General features: G+C 34.2%; 1 protein-coding gene across 6 annotated transcripts; it reads right to left on the bottom strand.

Annotated features, from left to right (window-relative positions):
* Window positions 1–226: 226 nt before the first annotated feature.
* LOC130630515 (uncharacterized) lies at window positions 227–20,700 on the bottom strand. 6 transcript variants are annotated; one of them, XM_057444034.1, is made up of 31 exons: window positions 19,976–20,700; window positions 15,833–15,878; window positions 11,670–11,712; window positions 11,163–11,484; window positions 9,355–9,483; window positions 9,258–9,283; window positions 8,581–8,637; window positions 8,435–8,498; window positions 8,155–8,186; window positions 7,861–7,923; window positions 7,707–7,775; window positions 7,153–7,583; window positions 4,943–6,599; window positions 4,659–4,721; window positions 4,494–4,577; window positions 4,311–4,370; window positions 4,016–4,069; window positions 3,411–3,778; window positions 3,250–3,271; window positions 2,940–3,005; window positions 2,794–2,865; window positions 2,636–2,707; window positions 2,513–2,551; window positions 2,390–2,431; window positions 2,210–2,297; window positions 1,943–2,108; window positions 1,719–1,871; window positions 1,597–1,639; window positions 980–1,015; window positions 869–904; window positions 227–793 (listed from the first exon to the last, which is right to left on the bottom strand). In XM_057444034.1, exons 3-31 carry the CDS (start codon window positions 11,700–11,702, stop codon window positions 761–763), a joined length of 4,380 nt encoding a protein of 1,459 aa, XP_057300017.1. In that variant the 5' UTR covers window positions 11,703–11,712; window positions 15,833–15,878; window positions 19,976–20,700; the 3' UTR covers window positions 227–760. The 6 variants fall into 6 exon arrangements, with proteins under 6 accessions (XP_057300017.1, XP_057300018.1, XP_057300019.1 ...); XM_057444035.1 differs by lacking the exon at window positions 2,390–2,431; XM_057444036.1 differs by lacking the exon at window positions 2,940–3,005.
* Between the last annotated feature and the right edge of the window lie 998 nt (window positions 20,701–21,698).

Below are 21,698 nucleotides of genomic sequence, written 5' to 3'. Positions count from 1 at the left end.
ACTATTCACTTGTTGCGTTGTTTCCTTCTAAATTCTTTTCTTGGAAGAGAAAGAATTTTAATTTTCTCAAAACCCTCTAGGTTTTTTTTCTGTCACAGATCTACCAGATCAATTCCATCATTGTGATGATCAGCCGCCACTTTTTAAATTACTAACAACAAGAGCGTATAAGCAAAGAAAAGGTTTCCCAGCAATTACGCTGACAAGAATACCAAAATATGCTACATTTTGTGTGTCTTTTAATTTATCGTGTAACAAGAACTAAGCAATAATTGGCTACAGATGAACTAAAAGTAATGGTGCAGTTTTGCATAATTGTTTACAAAGGATTATTACTGGGATAATCAAAACAACCATTGCAACCATTACAAGCTAATTATTTCGTAACTATAATTATCTTTAAATCAACACTGATTACAGATTGAATAAATACATTTACAGGGACAGCGCTATAGTTTCGCCAAAGATCAGAAATTATCACTAAATTAGGTTAAAATAGTACTGTAACTATCCAAATCTTAGTTTGTAAGAACCAACTAAAAGTTAATAGTTAGATACGCAGTAATGAGTATAATCATATATACACGCAATATACAAAATGGCAGTTAAAAATAATATCGTTCAATACTTTTAGCGTAGCATATTTAAAAATTAAAGAGATAGAAAAAATTAACGTCCGCTGACCCTGTAGTTATCTAAACATATAGAGTGAAATCTAACATTTACATAAACGGACCTTCCATTAAATACAAACGAAACATTAACCTAAATCTAATTCTCGATCAGGTGATAGCTAAAATGGAAATGGAAAGTTTTTTAAATAACACGAATTAGTTGCCACAATAATAGTGGTATAAATCTTGATTACCTCTAAGTTGGCGTCTACTGATTCATCCATCTTACCCTAATTAAGAAGTAGAACAAAGTGTTTAAAAAGGCGGTTGCTTCATACTGCAAATTGCAAATGAGAGTTACTTACCAGAGTTGTCAAGGAAAATGGCCTTTTGTAGTTTGCCTATAAACGATACAATTTGAAGAAACAATCAGATAAATTTCATCAAGATAACATGTACAGAAAAAGTAAGTAACTTTTCATTTTATTGTTGATCATGCTGAAAAACTATCGTCCTTAACAATGATCGCAAATGTATCTGTAGTACCTTTACACTTGATATTTGTGATAAAAATGTATTCAAGACTGAGGCTGAATCAAATATTAGGTAAATGTGTTAGCAAAGCGCCGCACTGCAATTTTCGTGTGCGCACAATACGTTTTTGTTGCATTGCAGACTTAGATGGCCGAAGCACATATTCTGGCATGTTCGTCCGGTATGTGCGATGTCAAATTTATGGCAGGCTCTTTTTTGTTTACTTTGGAAATTACACTTATGTGTTTTGAAAAAAACTAACATATTTTGAAATTTTAATGACTTTATATTAATTTTAATGACAAATTATATATTTTCAATTAGCTAATTTTTGTAAATTTATTCCGCAACATAAAGTGGTGGTTGTATTAGGTGGCCAAAGCAACAACACGGTTTTTATGAAAAGGATAGCCTTATTTAACAGTTAAATTAACTTTATTTCTCCTACCATTTTTCGCCAAGTCAGACCAGAAGTTTCGCCATAACTATATCTAGAAATAGAAATTGTAAAAAATGTAATAATTGATGACAGGATTTAATTGTTTACATTTCTTTGTTAGAGATAGTTACCTGATCTCTGAACCTTTCTCAATAGTTTTCAATGCGTATAAGCAAAGAAAAGGTTTCCCACCAAACGTCTTTACTTTCATTACGCTGTTGGCGTAGGACTTCTGGCTGTCATTGACAAATTTGCCCAACCGATTGTTTTTTGTAGCATCCACACTAAAAATATATTTAAAAAATGTGTAGAAAGGTGCATCAGCGTACTTTTGATAATCCAACGAAATTCTTACCATAATTTTTTTCCATGGTAATTAAAAAAGTAAAGATAGCATCCTTTTCCTTTCTTTTCATAGTATTTTTCCAGTTTATCACCCTTTTCCGCGGTCACTAAACTTCCAGGATACTGGAGAAGAAAGTCGCCAGGTATGAATTTTTTTAAAGCAAATACACCATGGCCTAGAATATCAACAAAATTGATCAGTGTTTTATTACCAGCGTGCTCACATTGGAAGATATTTGGAAGAGTTTGTTATGGACTGCATGAACTAGCGATCTACCTATATAACTGTCGATCTTTTTGCAAATGAAATTGCTTGAGGGATCTACATTTGTCAAGCAACATTGCTCATCCCCCAAAGCCTGTTCCTAAATAGTAATACTTTTATTTGATACAATCATAACATTTAAAGAGTAAACAGCATGATTATTCAGTGTAATGCCGGCTCCGTGTTACTTACTTCTTTTGGACGCGTAAAATGGTCGTTACAAGATTGGAGAACCTATAACATTCCAAAATGGAATGTGTTTAGTGAAAAAAAGGTAGTTCGATGACTTAATGATGATTAGAACCATATTATTACCTCTGATGCTTTTGGATTCTGTTGCTTCACCTCGTTTGGCTAAATTCAAAAAGTCATTCTGACTATTCAATCTAGTATGCTCGCAGACCAAACCAAATAAAAACAAACAAAAAAATCACTTACGTCATGCATAAATGATGGAGTGTCGCATACTGTTGGTGGTACATAGACGGTAGCCTTTCTTAATTCATAGTTCTACAACCACAAAATAATTTGGATTTTTTAGGTAAGATTTTATTTAAATGATATTTTTTTTTCAAAATTCATTGCATCTAAATTACCTTCGTTTGCTTGACGCAGACCGCAGATTTGGCATTGTCTTTTTGCGATAAGTCTTGGTTGGCGCTACTTGACTAAAATATACATAATGATAGTCGGTAATAATGCATACAGGCTCTGTTTTCAAAACAGCATTAATTTGTTTTACCTCTTCTTTGTAATCGCTGGTTTGACTAGTGTGATGGAGGTCATTATCTTTATTTCTTTGCTCAGGCTATTAAATATCGAATTGTCAGAAAAACACGTAAAGAGATACATACCGTCATAAACTATGTATTTTTCTGACTCGTATTTATCACTATAATTTTTCGTTCTCTAGAGAGCTCTATATAGATAGACCTTTAAAATATCTTTGAAACTTCATATCAATAACAATTTGTACGGGAACAGAAAAATTTAAAAAGTATGACATGGCTTTCCATTTATTCTAAAGTAAAACATAAATATAAAACACTCACCGAGGTAACAGAAAAATCATTGCTAGAAAGAAAGAAAAAGGAATTTTCAAACAAAGCCAATATGTATATACTTTATCAGGGGTTCAAGATTAGGTTTTTGCACATCCTGTGCTGCTTTTGAGTGAAAACGTATATAAAAACAGTAGTAGCAGCAAACTTACTAATCTTTACACATTTGAATCATGCTAGACCCTTCTTTTCTGAATCTCTTCCATTTTGTGAAATTAAGCTTAACATTAGACCAATATTTTCTTCTTAGGGCCAGTACGAAAAATTTAACACTCGTTGGGGTAAACATTTCCAGATGTTTGCGCAAAATACTGCTCTTAATTTTACTTATAAAATAAGCCACTTCTTCATCTTTAAATGTTTCGACACTAAATTCATTATCAAATGGCTTTCGGATAATCAATGGCTCACAAAAGTGAGCACACATCAAATAGGCAATCCTTCCACCACTTTGTCGTGCATATATGAGATCTCCTGGTCGCCTTTGGTCATATTGAAACAGAACGTCCTGGATATCACTCTAAACAATCCAGACGATAAACACATAGACAGATACATAACATAACATAGATAAGTATAAGAAAATATCATGTCGCTGTCTATATGTCTTTTGTGTGCTATCAAGCTAGGTTACTACATATACATGTTGTTTGTTTCAAGGGTTTGTAGGGATAGTGTGCAACCAAGTGATGACCGAAATCAAATTTATAAAAAGCTGTAAGACCCATTGACATTTTGCTTAAAGATATTACTTTACCTGTAGATGATCGCAGTCTATATCTGAGCCACTGGAATCAGATGTTATTTCGACCTAAAAATCAACAACACTTTTTATTGAATGCTTACGATATTCACATGAACGATCTCATAAATTTATATTTCTATATTTTCGAATTACTAAGTCTACTCATTAAAATAGAAAAAAAGTCGATTATATACTCGTCAAAATATTTTTGCCTCAAATAACTCCTCTTTGGAACCAAAAGGCTTGCTTCGTGATCTGAAGTTTAGTCTTGCTTTTAAACATATTTTTCAAATATTGCAAAATATACCTTCGTCCTAGTAGAAACTTTTTTGCTGATGTTTTTAACATTTTTATCTGTCCACTGCTCCTATGGGTAGATTATAATAAGTACATGCGTAAATTATAAACGTGTCTAATATTTAACCTGCCTAAAAGTGTAAAACCAAAACATATAAACTTGTTTTAAAAGAATGTAGTTTGCGGACTATACCTCTAAGCTGCCATCGTGGGAATTAACAAAACTTTCATTCTCGCTATCACTGTCGCCATCTTCAGAGCTGCGCTCGCTACTTAGCTAAAGTTTATATGAAGATCATGATAGTTTTATTACCACTGTTTATCAGCTAGTTATCTTGTATGTTAAGTAAAAACAAACCTTTTCGTTTTCTGTGGTAGTACCATCCAAGTTAGCAACGGAAATAAAATCAATATCTTTCTCCTAAGGAAATTCATTTAAACTGTATTGTACTTCACTTTTTTAACTTTTGCGAATAAGCTATGAGTCAAAAGTTTTTAGTTTGTTTGAAAACAATTGCGTCGGTTAAAATAAATCTTTAAAAAAAAGTTAAAAAAAGTAAAATAATAAGTAGCCAAAATAATTGTTTTTTATTGTTTTTGTTTGTGGCTTTAGGTACCATAACGTTTAAAATAATTGTTTACCTGCTGCGAAGCACCATAGAAACTTGAAGTATTTCCGCTTGGTTTTTGATCACACTCAGCTAACATTTCCTCGAAATCAGCCAACTCGCTTTTGGTGACATGTGGATCGTTACTTTTTAACCAGCGAAGTATCTGTTCTTTGTTCAGATTCCCGGAAGATTTTTTAAGCTTATCGGCTATTTCATGGACATCTTTTGGTTCAATCGTAATTTTCTCTCCATCGACGCCGTTGAAAGAAGCATATAGCTTCATGGCTATATTCAACGCATGTCTGCGATTCGACAGTAAGTTGTAGTGCATGTCCGTCGTCTGTTCTTTGTTTTTCATAAAATGCTTCGCAAAAAAACCTGATTCAAAGCCGCCATCGTTACAAGCAAACGTTGCCAGACCACATCGCACTCTTGTACATGAAATGCGTTGGTATTCATTTTGAAATAAAACTTTTGCAAGTTTAAAACTTGCCGTTAAGCTTGCCGACACATTTGTTTGGCTCATCTTCGGCGCTCCAGAGGCAGGAAGAAAAACTTTTAATGAAGGGTTTTTTGAAATTATTGATCTCAAATTGCGAAGGAAAAATTGAAGTTGCAAATAGAGCATGTCATTTACGACGATGAATTTTTCGCCATAAATTGTACTTGTCTTGTATTTGTAGTTGGAAAGTACTTTATGTCCTTCATAGCCCTCCACAACTGTAGCATTATCCACATCCTTTGTTGTCAGCTCGATAATGTTAGAGGCACGCAATCCGTTTCCAATAACTAAATTGGTGATCAAATAGTCACGAAATTGAATAGCAAACGATCTTGTAAATTGGCTCCTCTTTGTAACTCCCTTCTGCACTTGTGAAATCAAATGTTGCACAAATTTGCTCTCACCATACTTGATAAAATGCGTTGGTCGAAGCAGCTGCTTGCACTTGTTCTTTCTAATTTCGACCTTTCTCTGCTTCACCAACGGGTTTAACTGCTTGTTGAAATCATTAGCAGATTGTGAAAGAGAGGAAAGCTGCAATCTGCTCATTCCAGCAAAAATCTCGTTACGTCGGAGGTACTGTAAAAACATTCCTAAAGATCCATAACGTGCACGCAAGGTGCTCGCCTGCACTCCATCCTTTTTGCCAATAGTTTTAAATGTAGGCCGATGGTAATAATCCCTTAACAAATGCATGTTCGAAAGGGGATTTATAGGAAACATGACGAGGTCTTTGCTTATCGATGTCCATATTAATTCAACTTGGTTTCTATGTTGAGTTGAGTTGTCTTTTGTATGGCCAGACTGTAGCAGTTCTTCTTGAAAATTGTCTAGCAAGTCATCAGCAGTGGAAAAATAAATACTAAAAAAATCATCAGGTTTTACACCCCATTCCTTTCGTTTGGACGAAGTGAGACGGCAAGATCCTGACGGAATATAGTCCAAACTTGGATGATCATGTTGCAAAGGCACTGGCTGTGATCTTGACACAAAATCGTCGCCATCCGCCTCAACATTTAGGTTAGATTTAAACTTTTCTGTTACTTTGTCCTCACTTGGTACTTTACTGCCATTTTGGCCAAATCCTTTGCTCCAATGTTCAGCCCTAGCTTGCTCTACTGTTTCTTTTATTTCTTCCATAGACATCTGTTTATGAAAAGGATGACGTTTGAGATGATGATCTAGCCTTAAAATATAGTATAAGCAATGAGATGTTTTCGCTTTTCGAAATCTAAGTACGAGAGATAAGTATAGCATTGCTCTAACTTGTTTGCCTGCCACACAAGCCAATTAGCGGCCATTAAAAAGCTGAAATGGGCTGACTACAGTATATTCAAATTGAGCAGAGTGAGGAATCAAACCTTAAACCTTATGGTTACAAGTCAAATGCGCTACCACTACACCCTCTCCGCCTAAAGTGCCACAATGCGCCTTATTGGGCGTTAACAATTTGTATCCAGCGTCTAGGTCGCTCTACACGAATTAACAGTAAGTAAGTAACGGAAAGTTTTTGGTAAAAAATAAAATATTTGTATTAAAAAATAAAAAATAAACGTTCAAAACAGCCTTTTTCACATTGCTACTTTACTACTAAACGTCTTTAAATTAAATTAAATTGAAGATTAATATAAAGGCTACAAAGTATCGTAGCCATACAATATAGGAAAAGAGAGTTACTAATAAACCTGACAAGGGTGAGGATGCCCAGAGGAGCTCCGATAGCTAGAAAATAACTCTACCTCGTATGCCATTCGCTGCACTCCATACACGGCAACGGTAAATGTGTTTCATGTTTTGTCGCGTTGCACCACAGAAAAAATACACGCATCTTTGTTTCCTGTAGCCTGGCATCCGACCATGAGTATTTATGTTTTTCTTGTAAGTGTCTTCTTAATTTTTCGCTCACAAACGCCCCACAGACAGAACACTTGTAGATATAGTACTTTTTTTGTAAACCATGATAGTGCTGTGTTATAGCATCAGCAGAACCCAAATGTTGGGAAACGAGTTCTTCAACTTTCTTTCTCTGCTTCTTCAATTGCAATTCGGTTTTCACTTTTCTAAGAGGGGCATTCCTTTTTTTTAAGCGGTGTTGAAATTCACGCTTTTTACAAATAATGTCTTGTGGCTGGTACTCCGCAGCTTGCTCTGCTTGTCTTAGTTTCTTTGTCTAAAAAACCAGTAAATCTATATATCCGAAAAATTGTACAACAGATATTGAGCACAACAGCTGAATTTATTATATATAAAATATATATTTAATATATAATACATCGTTATGGTTTTATAATACCTTGCGTTGAGAGAAGATGTCCTCTTCGGAGTCTGATGTTTCCATCTTCCCACTCTCCTTTTTTCCATTCTAATAAAAAAGATTAAAATGTGAAATACTAGTGACCATGTTTGTGTGAATAGATACAATAACAAGAAAAGAATTGCATTTGTACCTTTCTGTTAGTTGCAGTGTTTTTGTTGACATCAGACTGTTTTCTTTTCTTAGCTTTATGATACTAAATAAGTAAGTCACATTTCAGTAGACAATAAAACAAAAGTGTAGACAGGAATAGTTCAAGCTATGTAGAAAACAATGGACTAAATGGTCCCCTATCAGTTTTTTAGCTTAACTTTGTATCTGATCATAATATGCCCGGGTAATTTGTAAATTTCCCTTGTGAAACACAAAATCCGGCTAAAAGCTTAACAGAAAATAGATTAAAAGAGAGGGTGATATAATGTCTAACCATTATAAGATGTTGATCTTCTCTTTCTTTTTCTAAATGCAAAAAAGCAAAGGAAAAATAACCAAGGAAAGAGAGAATGTTTAAAAGATTAAATACAATTTCGGACTTAATACATTGCAAACGTTGGTCGAGGTTCGAAGTTCGTCGCAATTAGAACAAATATCTATAAAACAAGTACGCAAACCTGTCAGAGCTCATTGGACGGCCGACAACTTAACAGACTTTGTTTAATTTAAAATCTTAGCCCATAATAATAACAGGCTAACAGGCTTAATTGTACCTGATTCACTATCCAATGAGCTGGGCTCGTATTCCGAAGTGCTTTCTTCTTCTTGAATTTGAACCTAGTGATAAAACAAGTAATTCATTAATAAGAACACAAATGTAAATCGCTGTAAAATATTATGGAGAAGTTAATCTTTTTACCAGGTTATCTTTCTGCATTGAATTCATTTCCTCCATGTGCGCTGGCGCTTCATCGGACTGCAAAGTTTATAGCAAACGCATTATAACTATCCATTATAACTATTACTAAGCATCCATAAATGTTCAATTAAGCTCCCACTCCCGAATAAGCGCACTTAATCAAGTATTTTTAAAATTTAAAATGCATCATAAAACATTTGTCAAAATGTTTGTCTACCTTTTTGTTTAAAAAATCCGCTATCATTTTATTGACGCAGAGAAAATTTAACCATAAACCTTTACGCTCAGAAGCATGTTATTTTATACCTGCTTCATCTATATCCGTTGTTCTTTTTATTTTGCGACCAATATAGTTTCCTTAAAACAGACTTTAACATAACAGAAAAATGATATTTTGTTATAAGCGCTTTTTGACTTACTGCCCATCTAGAGCCCACCCTAAAAGCCAACATTCAAACAAACGCCCGGGGCGCTTAATCGAGCATTTACGGTATGCATCAAAGTGTTGGAATTGGGTGATCTCTCAGAAATATTTTGTTAAGAAAATCTTCTTTAAAGTTTTCTTCATTTTATCTATCTTATAAAGTGCTATGTGCAGAAAGAATTCCAAGTCCCCTCCCTCCACCCTTCCTAAACTTCGCTCAGTAGAGTTAAAAGTACAAAGTAATTTAACTCACTGCAATTGTGATAATGAACTCTGGATCTAAAAAAAAAAAGATAAAAAATTTCTATTTCAGACTAACACAATACTACACCTTGATGAAATAGTCTAACCTTTTTCGCTAAAGGAAAAGATGCTCCATTCGCTTTCGTCGTTATCAGATGTATTTTTAACAATATTATAATTGCAGTAGATAAACGAATGAAGTGCCTCCAAATGTTCGAAATAAAACATTTTTTTCCCTAAAAAATATTGTCATATTATTGTTAAGGATAATGCGAATAAGAAGGCATTACATTCATGGGATAGCTTCAACGTTGAAAGACAATATTGTGAGTTATTTTTCAAACACGTCTCCAATACGTTAAAAAGCTTGAACGTTAACATTAAAAACATTATAAAATTTGAGCGAGAGATGATCGGATGTGTAACAGACGTGTAAATGTGGAGTGGATACATAAACATTATATGTTAAACGAGTTGTACCTGTTAAAGTGTTAACTAGCTTATTGGATTATTGACTGTTTTGATATATGTATGGTAACAATTGGATGCTGTTTTGGTGGTGTGATAATTTTGGAGTTAATCCTAGTTTTATGGTTATACAGACAAGTTTTATGTTCATGTTTTCTCCACTGAAGCGATCAAACAGACGCATTTTATATTACAGTAATTCAATAGCAACTTTTAACATAATTTTGTCAGGCGATATAGCGAAAAATCCGTGGCCTGGTTCTCATCAATCGCATCAAAACATTTACTGGACACACAAAGAAAAAATAAATCACACAACTCAAAACAGCTCATCAGGACGCTCAGTCACTTTCTTCAATGTTCGATGGATTTTATATTATATTGAACAATATGAACTTTGACATAATGATACATAAAAAAACATGCTCCGCACCGTTGACCTAGTAACATCGGAAGATTATCTTAAATTCATGTAATTAGGGACATTTTATCAATTGAACTTTGTGGATAGTGAAAAAATTGAATAGCTAAATAAATTTAAGCACCAAAACTGTCAGAAATTTTTAAAAAACGGAATAGTCTCGTTTTTTTACTGATGACTTTAACATAGATCTTTACGACACCGATAACCCAGTAACAATGAAATACAAAGATATCTTACAAATGTTTGGACGAAATCAACACATATTCTCGCCGACCAGAAAATTATCGATCATATTATTAGCAACACCAACAAAGTGACTTTTAAAAGTGTGCTACCGTGCGACTGAATTTAAGATCACGATGCCCGCACATCTCTTTAATAATAGCCGCATTCCGTCTGTCTGTTCGAGCGTCTGTTTGTCTTTTTGTTACGGAAACACGAAATGCGATATATAAAGGACGGGCGACCCCGTGGATTCTTCCACAGGTAAACGACTAGTCTCTTTAATAATAGCCGTATTCCGTCTGTCTGTTTGTGCACGAGAAAAACGTTGTGCTACGGAAACACGAAATATGCTATATATAAAGGATGGGCGGTCCTGTGGATTTTCCACGAGCTACCGGCTATCTCGTTAATAATAGCCGTATTCCGTCTGTGTGTTCGTGCGTCTGTTTGTCTTTTTGTTACGGAAACACGAAATGCGATATATAAAGGACGGGCGACCCCGTGGATTTTTCCACGGTTTAACGACTAGTCTATATTATAATACCCGTATACGTTTGTCTGTCACGCAAAATGGTATTTTAGCTGCCCAATTAGCGAGACGCAATGCTGTATAAAAAGGACGGGCGAACCCGGGATATTTCCATGGGCTACCGACTAGTAGTAATTAAAAATTTGAAACGTAAGAAATTTGAAAATCGTTATAAATGGTTAATAAACAAGAAATACTTGCACCTACCTAATTTTGCCGAATAAATGATAAATAAATAAAATAAAATAAAATTACTAAGAGTTACTTACAATGCTCTGGATATGGTAACACCATGTTTGAATGTTTCGAAATCAATGATTTTTTGGCAAATTCTCCCATTTTATCCTCATCAAAAGTTATTTTTTTTAGGTACAATATATCCCCAGAGCTGATATATTTGGATAATTTGTCGCAGTACTCCTGGACACGAACAAATGCTTCACAAGTGCCATCAGCTACTTTAATAACCAAAACATTTTTCAAAGCCATTATTTTTTCAATAACGCCAACTAACACATTGCACGGTGACTTTTTTCTCACTGCATCTTTCAAGTTATCAAACTCGTGAGAACTGTACTTCTGAATGGTAGGCTAATAATAAACAAAACCGTTGTTATCAAGTCAAGTCCATAACTTTAAAAAAAATTCGGACAACTCTTTTTTAACATAGCAATAGGTAAATAGGCTATGTTTTATACACATTACTAACATCTGGCTATGTAAAACTACAACAACTATTGTTTTGATAGTCTTGTTACATAAACTAATTGCCGTACTGTATTTCTGCAGAGAGACTTTCTACCTTCCATGTCGAAAATTCTAAAATAAAGATAAAAATACATATTCATACAAATACAGTTCTACTGAAGTAAGCAGTTGTAATAACACCGGTGGAAGGAAATGATGCGTAAATTTAATTCATAAGGCGTAGCCACCTGTACTTAGCAATTAAATGGAACTTTCATCTTTGTTTTCGGTGAACTGGAAGTATCAGGTGAATTTTCCTACGCGATAGTAACTGCAGGCTGTATTTTGTGTTTTTGTTTTTCTCAACCAGGATCCAATTTTTATTTATACGGCTAATCTTAGTAGATAAGGTTTAATTGCAACGTGAAATAATTTCCACAAAGTGCGAGTTTCTGTCACTTTCTCGAAATATTGTATCTGCGGAAATTTTTTGAATACTCCCAAAAATGAACGGGTTTTTCTTGTTACTTATTTATCTATATTATAATACCCGTATACGTCAGTGTGTCTGTCACGCAAAATGGTCACTGCAGTAGTGAAACACACGAAATGCGGTAGATAAAGGACACGATAACCCGTGGATTTATCTACGGGCTACTGACTAGTAGCATAAAGTTGCGGAAATAGTGCCTGTGGGCAAACGAGTTACTGTGTTTCTTTTCCTCCAGCAACCCGTTTGTATAAAAAAAACAAATTATCAACGCTTGCAAAATCGATAAAAATTAGGGCGGCTTAACGTTACGCAATTAAGGAAAGAATATTTTATTAAACAGTACGATAGAAAAACGATAGGTGTAGGTTATCAAACAACGAGAATGATCAGTTTATCATCAGGACCAGGTACTGTTTCTTCCCTGTTTCGCCTGCCCGACAGGGAACTATCTGAGCAAACTACTTGCATTTACAGAATCTCGACATTTATTCTCACCTACGATCCTATAATACACGGGGTACTTATTATCATATTCGGTCCTTCTATCAACCTTGGCTGTGTTTATCACCCCGATCTTTATTTCACGTGGTTCTCATTGTGATCTTCAATCCTTATATCAACCTCGGCACTTATCACCCCGTTCTTTATATCAACCTCGGCACTTATCATCACCCCGATCCTTACATCAACCTCGGCATTTATTATCACCTTCGGTCCTTGTACTAACCTCGGCACTTATTATCACCCCGTTCTTTATATCAACCTCACCCCTTAATATCATCCCGTTCTTTACATCAACCTCGGAACTTGCTATCACCCCGATTACTAAAAAGACATGGATATACTCGAATTCGTTTTTTTCTGCAAGAATATGAATTTATCGGTTGTCTTTTTCTGCGAATTATTTTATAAACTTTAAGATATGTACTCAAAATAAAGATTTTCACATTTGGAAGCATATTTGAAGGCAATTTTTTTTCACCTGCTGTCTTTACATTAAGCACTTTTTTACGCTTTTATATTGACGCGAGTTGACGAAAGTTGATGCGAGTCATAGCCAAGTATAAAGGAAGTTTTAACCGCCCTCTGTCAGGCCCTTGTCACGTTTGTGACCGCAACTTAGTCGTTTTTCCCAGTTCCTACTGTTACTTTGTGTTTCCATTTCATTTAGGAAGCTTTAGCTATCAGAAGTTATGGAGGATATAAAATCCGATATGCTTAGGGTTAAAAACACAAACTTTTGCGAGAGTTTTACGAGTTTCTGTGTTAAATGCATGTGTCCACATACAGTTTTCTCCCTGAATATGAGTTCCTACATACGAGTGCCTGCATAAAATACGAGTGTTTACATATTCCGCACAGTTACAAGTTTCTGCATAAAATATGAGTGTCTACATAAATACCAGCATCTACATATAACACAAGCGTCTACATAAATACAAGTGTTTACACACATTGTCTGCTTGAATATGAGTACCGCAATGCTTCGGTTAAACGCCCTGTTCCTTTTCGCGCCCTTTCCCTCTTTTAAAGGTTTTTTCATCAATTGCCCCTTTTAATAAACGCCTTCTCCTTTACAGGGACGCTTGTTTCACTTAATAAATATGAAGATAAGGTCAACGCTGGACTACATCATTATATAATTGACGATATGGATGATATAGATATGTATATAGAAAATGTAGAGATCTCTTAAATAAACGCCCCTCTAAAAATCGAAAACTTAAATAACCGCCTCAGGCGTTTATTCGAAGCACTGAAGTATATACATTAATTACTGGTGTAATAACGGAATACGAGTTACTACATACAAATGCCTGCATAAAATACAGGTGTTTACATAAAGTACATGTCTGCATAAAAAACGAGAGTACACATTGAATACAAGTATAACATTAAATAAAATTCATTCATCAAATACAATTACGGCATTCAAGTGACTGCAACAAATAAGAGATAAGTGTCTATACTAATTGCAACTGTCCACATACATTTGGCTGTATTGAATACAAGTGGATACATTAAATACAATCGAATCACTGAAATACGAGGTTCTACATACGAGTGTCTGCAACGAATACGAGTGCCTGTAACGAACACGAGTGGCTGCAACGAATATCAATGGCTGCAACAAATACGAGTGTCTGTAGCAAATACGAGTGTCTTCTTATATACGAGTGTTTGCATTATAAATGAGTATCTGCATTAGCTATATACGAGTGTCTGCATTAGCTATATACGAGTGTCTGCATTAGCCATATACGACAGTGTTTCCATTATACACAAGTGTTGGCATTATACACGGGTGTCTGCATTAGCTATATACGAGTGTCTGCATGAGCTATATACGAGTGTTTGCATTAGCCATATACGACAGTGTTTCCATTATACACAAGTGTTTGCATTATACACGGGTGTCTGCATTAGCTATATACGAGTGTCTGCATTAGCTATATACGAGTGTTTGCATTAGCCATATACGACAGTGTTTCCATTATACACAAGTGTTTGCATTATACACGGGTGTCTGCATTAGCTATATACGAGTGTCTGCATTAGCTATATACGAGTGTTTGCATTAAAACTAATACGAGTGTTTGCATTATAAACGAGCGCCTACATTCCCTACAAATACAATTGCCTACATTGAATACGAGTGTATGCATAAAATACAGGCGTATCAACTGAATACGAGGTACCGCACAAACACATACATTTTCTACAATAACAAAAGTAATAGAAATTCAAGTTACCATAAATTGTACGTTCTATTATCAAAAGTCTTTTATTGAGAAATTACTTTTCGTTTTAAAGGGCTTGCCTTTCAAATCACCTAAATGTTATGTTAAGAATACTGCCATCAGAAACGAAATCCACTTTTATTCGAATCAATGTTTGATTTTTTTTAGCAAGAATAATTTTGCAGGCAAAATTTATGTAAGGAAATTTTGGAATAAACACGGTTTTGTATTGAAATTTTTTAAAGGAATTTTAGTAGATTTGATTAACTAAAACTAAATTTATAAAGTACCCAAAATAAGAAACTGGAACACCAAGTGTTCTTTTATAAAACGTGTAACGCTGAAAATGTCTAAAAAATAAAAAATTATTATATTACTTTAGTGATACAAGGTAATAGCAAAAAACATCCCAAGTAACGAATTATCTTTTTACCCCGATTAAAAATTGACAAAATATTTTTGGCAGCAAAAGTAACAATGGATTAATTAGCAGCACTACTGACTTTGTATTATGAAAAAAACGTTGTATTATGAAAGAAATAAGACTACACTTGGTAACCCTAATTGTAGTGGGAGGGGCTTATTAAGGAGTGGGAGTGGGGGCAGGGATGGTAATTTCCTTCAACTCAATAGTTGGGGTAGGGGGCCGAAATCAAGGGGAAGAGGGCTAGGAGGGTAATGTATAGAGTGCAACAGGTATTCTGCTTGTATCAGACACTGTAAACATTGGCTAATGTTTCCTCTACAGGATTGGATAGCTTTTGTTATTTATATAAATATTTTTGTTCTCCACAACGTTTTTATTGAAGAACGCAAATTAATGAGGGGTGTTAATAAATTGAAATAAGTGGTAAAATTTTCTTGTCCTCTGCCCCACCCTTTCCCCTACAATTAGGTTACCGATTGCCTGTAAATTCTCAGCAGGAACTTTAAGCTACAGTTACTTCTTTACAGTATTTCATGGTAACTTGAAATGAGGCAGTAAATTGTATACAAACAACTTTTACTAAAATATTACCAATTCTTTCAAACCAGGAAACTGCACAAAACTTCAAAGCTTCAGTCTAAAAAAATATAACGCAAAGTTAGTATAAATGTCTAAAAATATGTTAACAAAATTATGTTATCAAAATGAGATGGTTTATAGCTGTGCATTAATTTTTAGGGTATATACACTTCAACTTTAATTCAATACGGAGTTTGAAACAATGTGTTTCAGGAGCAACCCGTATTTTATAAATCTTCCGGTTCATAACGAAAACCTAATACCATGATTTTTGTGTTCCAGGAAGGCATAGTAATAATCGCATTTCATAATTTGCAGAGAAGAGGTTAAAATTGAAATTTTTTATAAAATAAGTTTCTAAACACCTAACTTCTAGGGGGAGGGTTATATTTTCTACCGAATACGCTACACACTTTCACTGCATATAGTATGTTTTCACCACTGTTCTTACGTAACATGCATAATTACGCATATTAAATTTTTAACTCAGGACCTTTTCCGACATTTGCAGCAACAAGATGAAGCCATGCATTAACAACAACTACGATAAAAAGTTTGATTATGTATGATTAAGTGAATAATATCAAAAAAGAAAGGTATTTTCTATGTGATAATTTAAAATAATACTTTATAATCATTTTTCACCGGACAGTCCATTTAAGGCCAAGGTTATGATCATCGGATATGGTCGTATATACAATTATTTGTATAAAAATATTGCAATAGTTGTTTATGCCAATGATTTGTACTTAAGAATGGCTGTCGAACAGCTGAAACATAGTTAATAAATTACATTTGGGTGGCGCCGTAGATTAGTGGTTATAGCTTTCGTACTCTGTGCGGGAGACCGGGGTTCAATTCCTCTTGACGGCGATTCAACATGGGCGAGTGAATGTTACCATAGCCCCGGGTTAACCCAAGTCATGTGAGGGAAATTGGGGAGATGGCACACTGTGTGGGCCGTTGGATGTTGCCGGGAGTTGTCTGGTAGAGCGTGGGCCCTACTAATTGGGTCTGCGTAGCTCAAAATGAGCATTAAATACTCTAGGACTCTCCATCTAAGCCATGGCCCCTCCTGGAAATAATAGACAGGGTATATCCCTCGATATTTGTGAGGCTAGCCATGTAAAATATGCACATCTATCTATCTATCTATCTATCTATCAAAACAAAAAAGCTTTATGTAGTGATATAAGTAAAGATTACCTATATGCAACCAATCTTCATCATTTAGGGAAAACAAATTAGGCTACTATACTATTAGGATAGTATTCTAGTTAGGAGATTTTAGACTAGTTAGGTAAATATCTGATATTTACAGGTTGTTGTAGCCTGTGTTTTATTTTAGTTGCAGAAGTAATATACCAACAGTAAAATCAAACAAACTATATATAAAAAATGCTTTTCCAAATTATTTAGCTCCTGGGAGTCTTCATGAGGAATTTGTTATTATATACAATTACATAACAATTTGATTTAAAAGAACGTAATAAAAATTTTTAACTATGCTTTTTTACGATATTTACTGCATTTATGATTTTCATGGAAAAGGTTAAAGGGGATACTTAACCCTAATTTTAATGGCACGTATGCAAATGTTTGCAATTATTAATTAGCTTATTATACTGCCATGACATCATTTGTGAATTTAAACATTACTAAAGGTGGTAATTTTACAAAACAATTTCAATAACAGTATAAAATCGTATTTGTCGTTAAAATTAAAAGTCCCATAACTTCTTAAAAAATCAAAAGAGTATCTCAAAACCTGGTATGCTGTGGTTTTAAACCAGTCCAATGAAATAGAGTATGCAAATGCTTGCAATTATTAATTAGCTTATTATACTGCCATGACATCATTTGTGAATTTAAACATTACTAAAGGTGGTAATTTTACAAAACAATTTCAATAACAGTATAAAATCGTATTTGTGGTTAAAATTAAAAGTCCCATAACTTCTTAAAAAATCAAAAGAGTATCTCAAAACCTGGTATGCTGTGGTTTTAAACCAGTCCAATGAAATAGAGCCAAAAGTTTTTGGACCTATTATCATAGTTTCAGAGTTCAAAAATTTATGCATTTCTCAGGACATCGAAAAGCCATTTTTCACAGCATCTCAATTCAACAATAATACAGGTGCGAAAACTATTATTAGCAATTCTCATGATTGAAAATGTCAGCCCGGGTCTAAAAAACATGTCCTATAGCTTTTGGGCTGAGTCCCGAGAAACATTTTCAGTGCGGTGCTGGAATATTCAACCTTTTATTACTCTCATAAAAATCAGTGGCACTGTAGGGTTATGTTCTGCCCAATCTTGGAACACACCCCGTCTTAAGACTGGCCAGGCCAATCTTCTGACAGTGACAAATGGGTGGCCAGTCTTAAGACTGGACTGCCCAATCTATGGAAGTACATGCCCAATCTTAGAACAATTGTGGAAGACAAACAGAACAATAAATTTTTTAGAATTTACCTCTTAATAGGAACTTTAAATTGAAACTTTTCTTGGAAAATCAGAAGGCTGACAATTTATATATACCATGTATTTTATGTATAAAAAATTGAAACTACTCAACCATATTAGCATAGTCTAATAAGGTTTTTCTTCTATAGACTATGATATTAACTAGCTGGCTACAGCTCGCTAGCTAGTTAAACATCTCATCCAATGAAATTAACAGCTAGCTAACTAATAATATGGTTGAATACGATTTTTCTGATTCTTCATAAATATAAACATTTTATTTTTAAAATTTAGCCACTACTACAAGCTGTATATAAATGCTAAATGTATAACACGTTCTCTACCAGCTACCTAGCTAGCTATGATTTTCACTCTACTGTGTCCAAAATTTGGCTGGGTCAATTCAACAGTACCCAAAATATGATGTTTTAATGTGCCTGAGAATGTTTGTTGGGACTTGCAGCTTGCCCTGGTTAAGAACAGGGCAGAAAATACATAATTAGGGCAACATAATCAGGATGGGCCGATTTATTACTCAAAAAATATTATTTGTCACTTATAAAAGGAACATAATCAGGGCAGGCCATTTTATATACGACAGTCTAATATTATTTCTCACTTATTATAGAACGAACATAATCGGGAAAGGCCGGCTTATGTATGACAATTAAATATTATTCGAGACTTATAAAACAAATACAATCGGGGCTGACTGCTTTATATCATTTGTCATCACTTCTGACAAGCAAATAGCCCTGGTGGCAAAGTTGTTGTTGTTCTTAAATGAAACAAAATTTCGTGGCAAATACTAAATTTTGGGATTCGCAAGTTTAATAACTTTTCACCAAAATAATTTCTGCAAAAAGAATAATTTAGGTTCCGTGAAATTTAGTTACTTTAAAGTATATATGTTGAAATGTATTTACAAGAGTAGTTTATACTAAGAATTACGTCCACACTTTTTTCTTTCACCATGTCTAGTTTTTAGGGGTGTGCTATCTTCCAGAGAATGTTTAATTTACAAAGTTTGAAGAAAATGCCAGCCATTTATATTAGCGTTCATAATCAAGCGGGTTATGAACGCTGATAACCAGGGAAAAAACATAATCGGACCATGCATACATAATCCGGCTGTCCCGGTTGTGAACAGGCCGTTTCGCAATCTGGGCAGAACATACATCCCTTCTTTAAAATCTAAAAGGCACCAAGGATGGGCCTAACATGGTCTTTTGCCCAATCTTGTGACACCCTGGTCTTTTGCCCAATCTTGTGACACCCCAGTCTTAAGACTGGGCAATTTTATGTCCAAAGATTGGGCAGCGTCCTAAGATTGGGCAGAACAGTTACATTCAGCTGGTGACGTTGGGTCCCAAATAATATTTGATTATTTCCTTGGGTTGTTGAATATCACAGCTTAGCAACCATTTGCAATTATTTAATGAAAACAATGGTATCATTATGATATATCACCTGCATAGACTATCATAGCTTAAATATACTACATATAATAGCCTAAATGGCAGTTGCTCCTTCTTGAACTGTTTAGCTCCTGGCCCTAGCCAGAACCTAACTAGAGATACCTAGCTAGCTTCTGGCTAGCCATAACTAGGTACCCAGCTAAATTTTAACTAATGGAAACCTTGGTAAACAATATACTACTCAGAAATTCAATAAATAATTAGATCTTACCTAGCAGATACTCTTTTTCACAAGAAAAAACCAACAGGGTCCAACAGTCACAAAAACTTTGCGCCACTGTTGATACTTGGTGTGAACCCGAATGGGCACATAAAATTTGACTTCTATATACACTGTTCTTGATGGCGATAACGATTTTCGTTTCATTGACAACTTCCGATGTAATTGTGTTTTAAATGGTGGGGCAATTCCGACTAACTGTTCTAGGTTTTGTATTTTAAAAGCCATTTTTGAGCACACGAATGCATGTTTTATGTCATTATTGACACATACCATTGACAATTCCAGGCCAATAACTGGTAAGGTCGAAAAGCAAAGCCATATCTACAAATTTCGGTCCTGTAGAAAGCGTTATTTTCGACACTGGATTCCGTTCTCATGAAAACCGCAACGCGTGTTGCATCGTTAGAAGTTCGCTTTATTTTCTGGACAAACAAATTTTTCCAAAACTTTATATGTTTATTAAATAAAAGTGAATTGGGGTTTATTTATTCACAAGTGAATGCACAAAAAAATAATATGACCAACGCTGTACGACGCATTGTAACAAGAAAAACATCATGTATTATTTGGTGGTATCTTTCAGACCAAAGTTCCATACAAGCAACGAAAAACAAAGGAAGGCCAATAAAAGTGTTTCAAAACAACGATTATTTACATTAAAAGAAATACAAACAATGTTATTGTGTTACCACTAGAAAAAAAAGAAATACAAAGATAAAAAATGTTGGTCTGAAATGCACCACCAATTAACTATAATTATTATTATTATTATTATTATTATTATTATTATTATTATTATTATTATTATTATTATTATTATTATTATTATTATTATTATTATTATTATTATTATTATTATTATTATTATTATTATTATTATTATTATTATTCATATTTACACAGGTTGACTACGTCAGAATATATACATATCTGGTATCAATGCAGGACCTGTACAAAAATAAATGAAAGTAAAAGCTAAAAATACTATAAAAATTTTGTTTCGAAGAGGCATAGTTAGTAAGTGCAGCACTCTTGGATAAAGACGAGTGATGAGTAAGCAAGTAGGCACGTATCAGGATAAGTCACTGTGAAGGAGAATGGCATAGTTGATCGTAATTGTGAATGTGTGACTATATATATATTAAAATGTGTCAAATAATCAAGTAAATAAATAAGTTATTAAAATAAAATTTTCAGACACTGAGTCAAAGAGAGGCATCAGAATTGTTAAAACACCAACTGAGGTGAAATGCTATGACAGACTACTAAGAAAGCACAAGTTCAGACATCATCATACACAATGATACTGTTTCAAAAGAAGCGTGAGAAGTGATAGAAACACCGATTGAAGTTATGAAAGAAAGACTACCAGGAAAATCATGACTGGCTAGGCACAATACATAAGTCACATATGAATATATATTACCATTCGTGCTTAGAAATATACCGTTTAAAATTGACAAAAGATTTTTCATTTCGTACATCCAAGTTCAGTGTATTGAACAATTGTGCACCATAGTAGCTCGTAGTCTTTCGGCCAGCTTCTGTTCTAACTTTTGGTAATCTTATCTGCGACTTGTTACCTCTCGTGTTGATATTATGATTCACCAGCTCGTATTGAATATTGCTAACGTTATCAATTTTATGGAGAATCTTGAAAACATCTGTCACAGCTTTTCTTTTACGTTCGTTTTCAATAGAAATCGAATGT

The sequence above is a fragment of the Hydractinia symbiolongicarpus genome, chromosome 2 (genome assembly GCF_029227915.1).
Source record: "Hydractinia symbiolongicarpus strain clone_291-10 chromosome 2, HSymV2.1, whole genome shotgun sequence".
Lineage (NCBI taxonomy): Eukaryota > Metazoa > Cnidaria > Hydrozoa > Anthoathecata > Hydractiniidae > Hydractinia > Hydractinia symbiolongicarpus.
The sequence above is the reverse complement of the archived record's forward strand: the minus strand, read 5'-3'. Positions and strand labels throughout refer to the sequence as shown.

What these genes read in the sequence shown, in the direction of transcription:
- LOC130630515 (XM_057444034.1), bottom strand. Translation starts at nt 11,702, where the DNA reads ATGGAAGGTAGAAAGTCTCTCTGCAGAAATACA. An exon ending in GTTACCATATCCAGAGCATT is followed by an intron (nt 9,484 to 11,162) that starts GTAAGTAACTCT and finishes AATATTTTTTAG; the next exon opens with GGAAAAAAATGTTTTATTTC. An exon ending in ACACTGCAACTAACAGAAAG is followed by an intron (nt 7,776 to 7,860) that starts GTACAAATGCAA and finishes CTTTTTTATTAG; the next exon opens with AATGGAAAAAAGGAGAGTGG.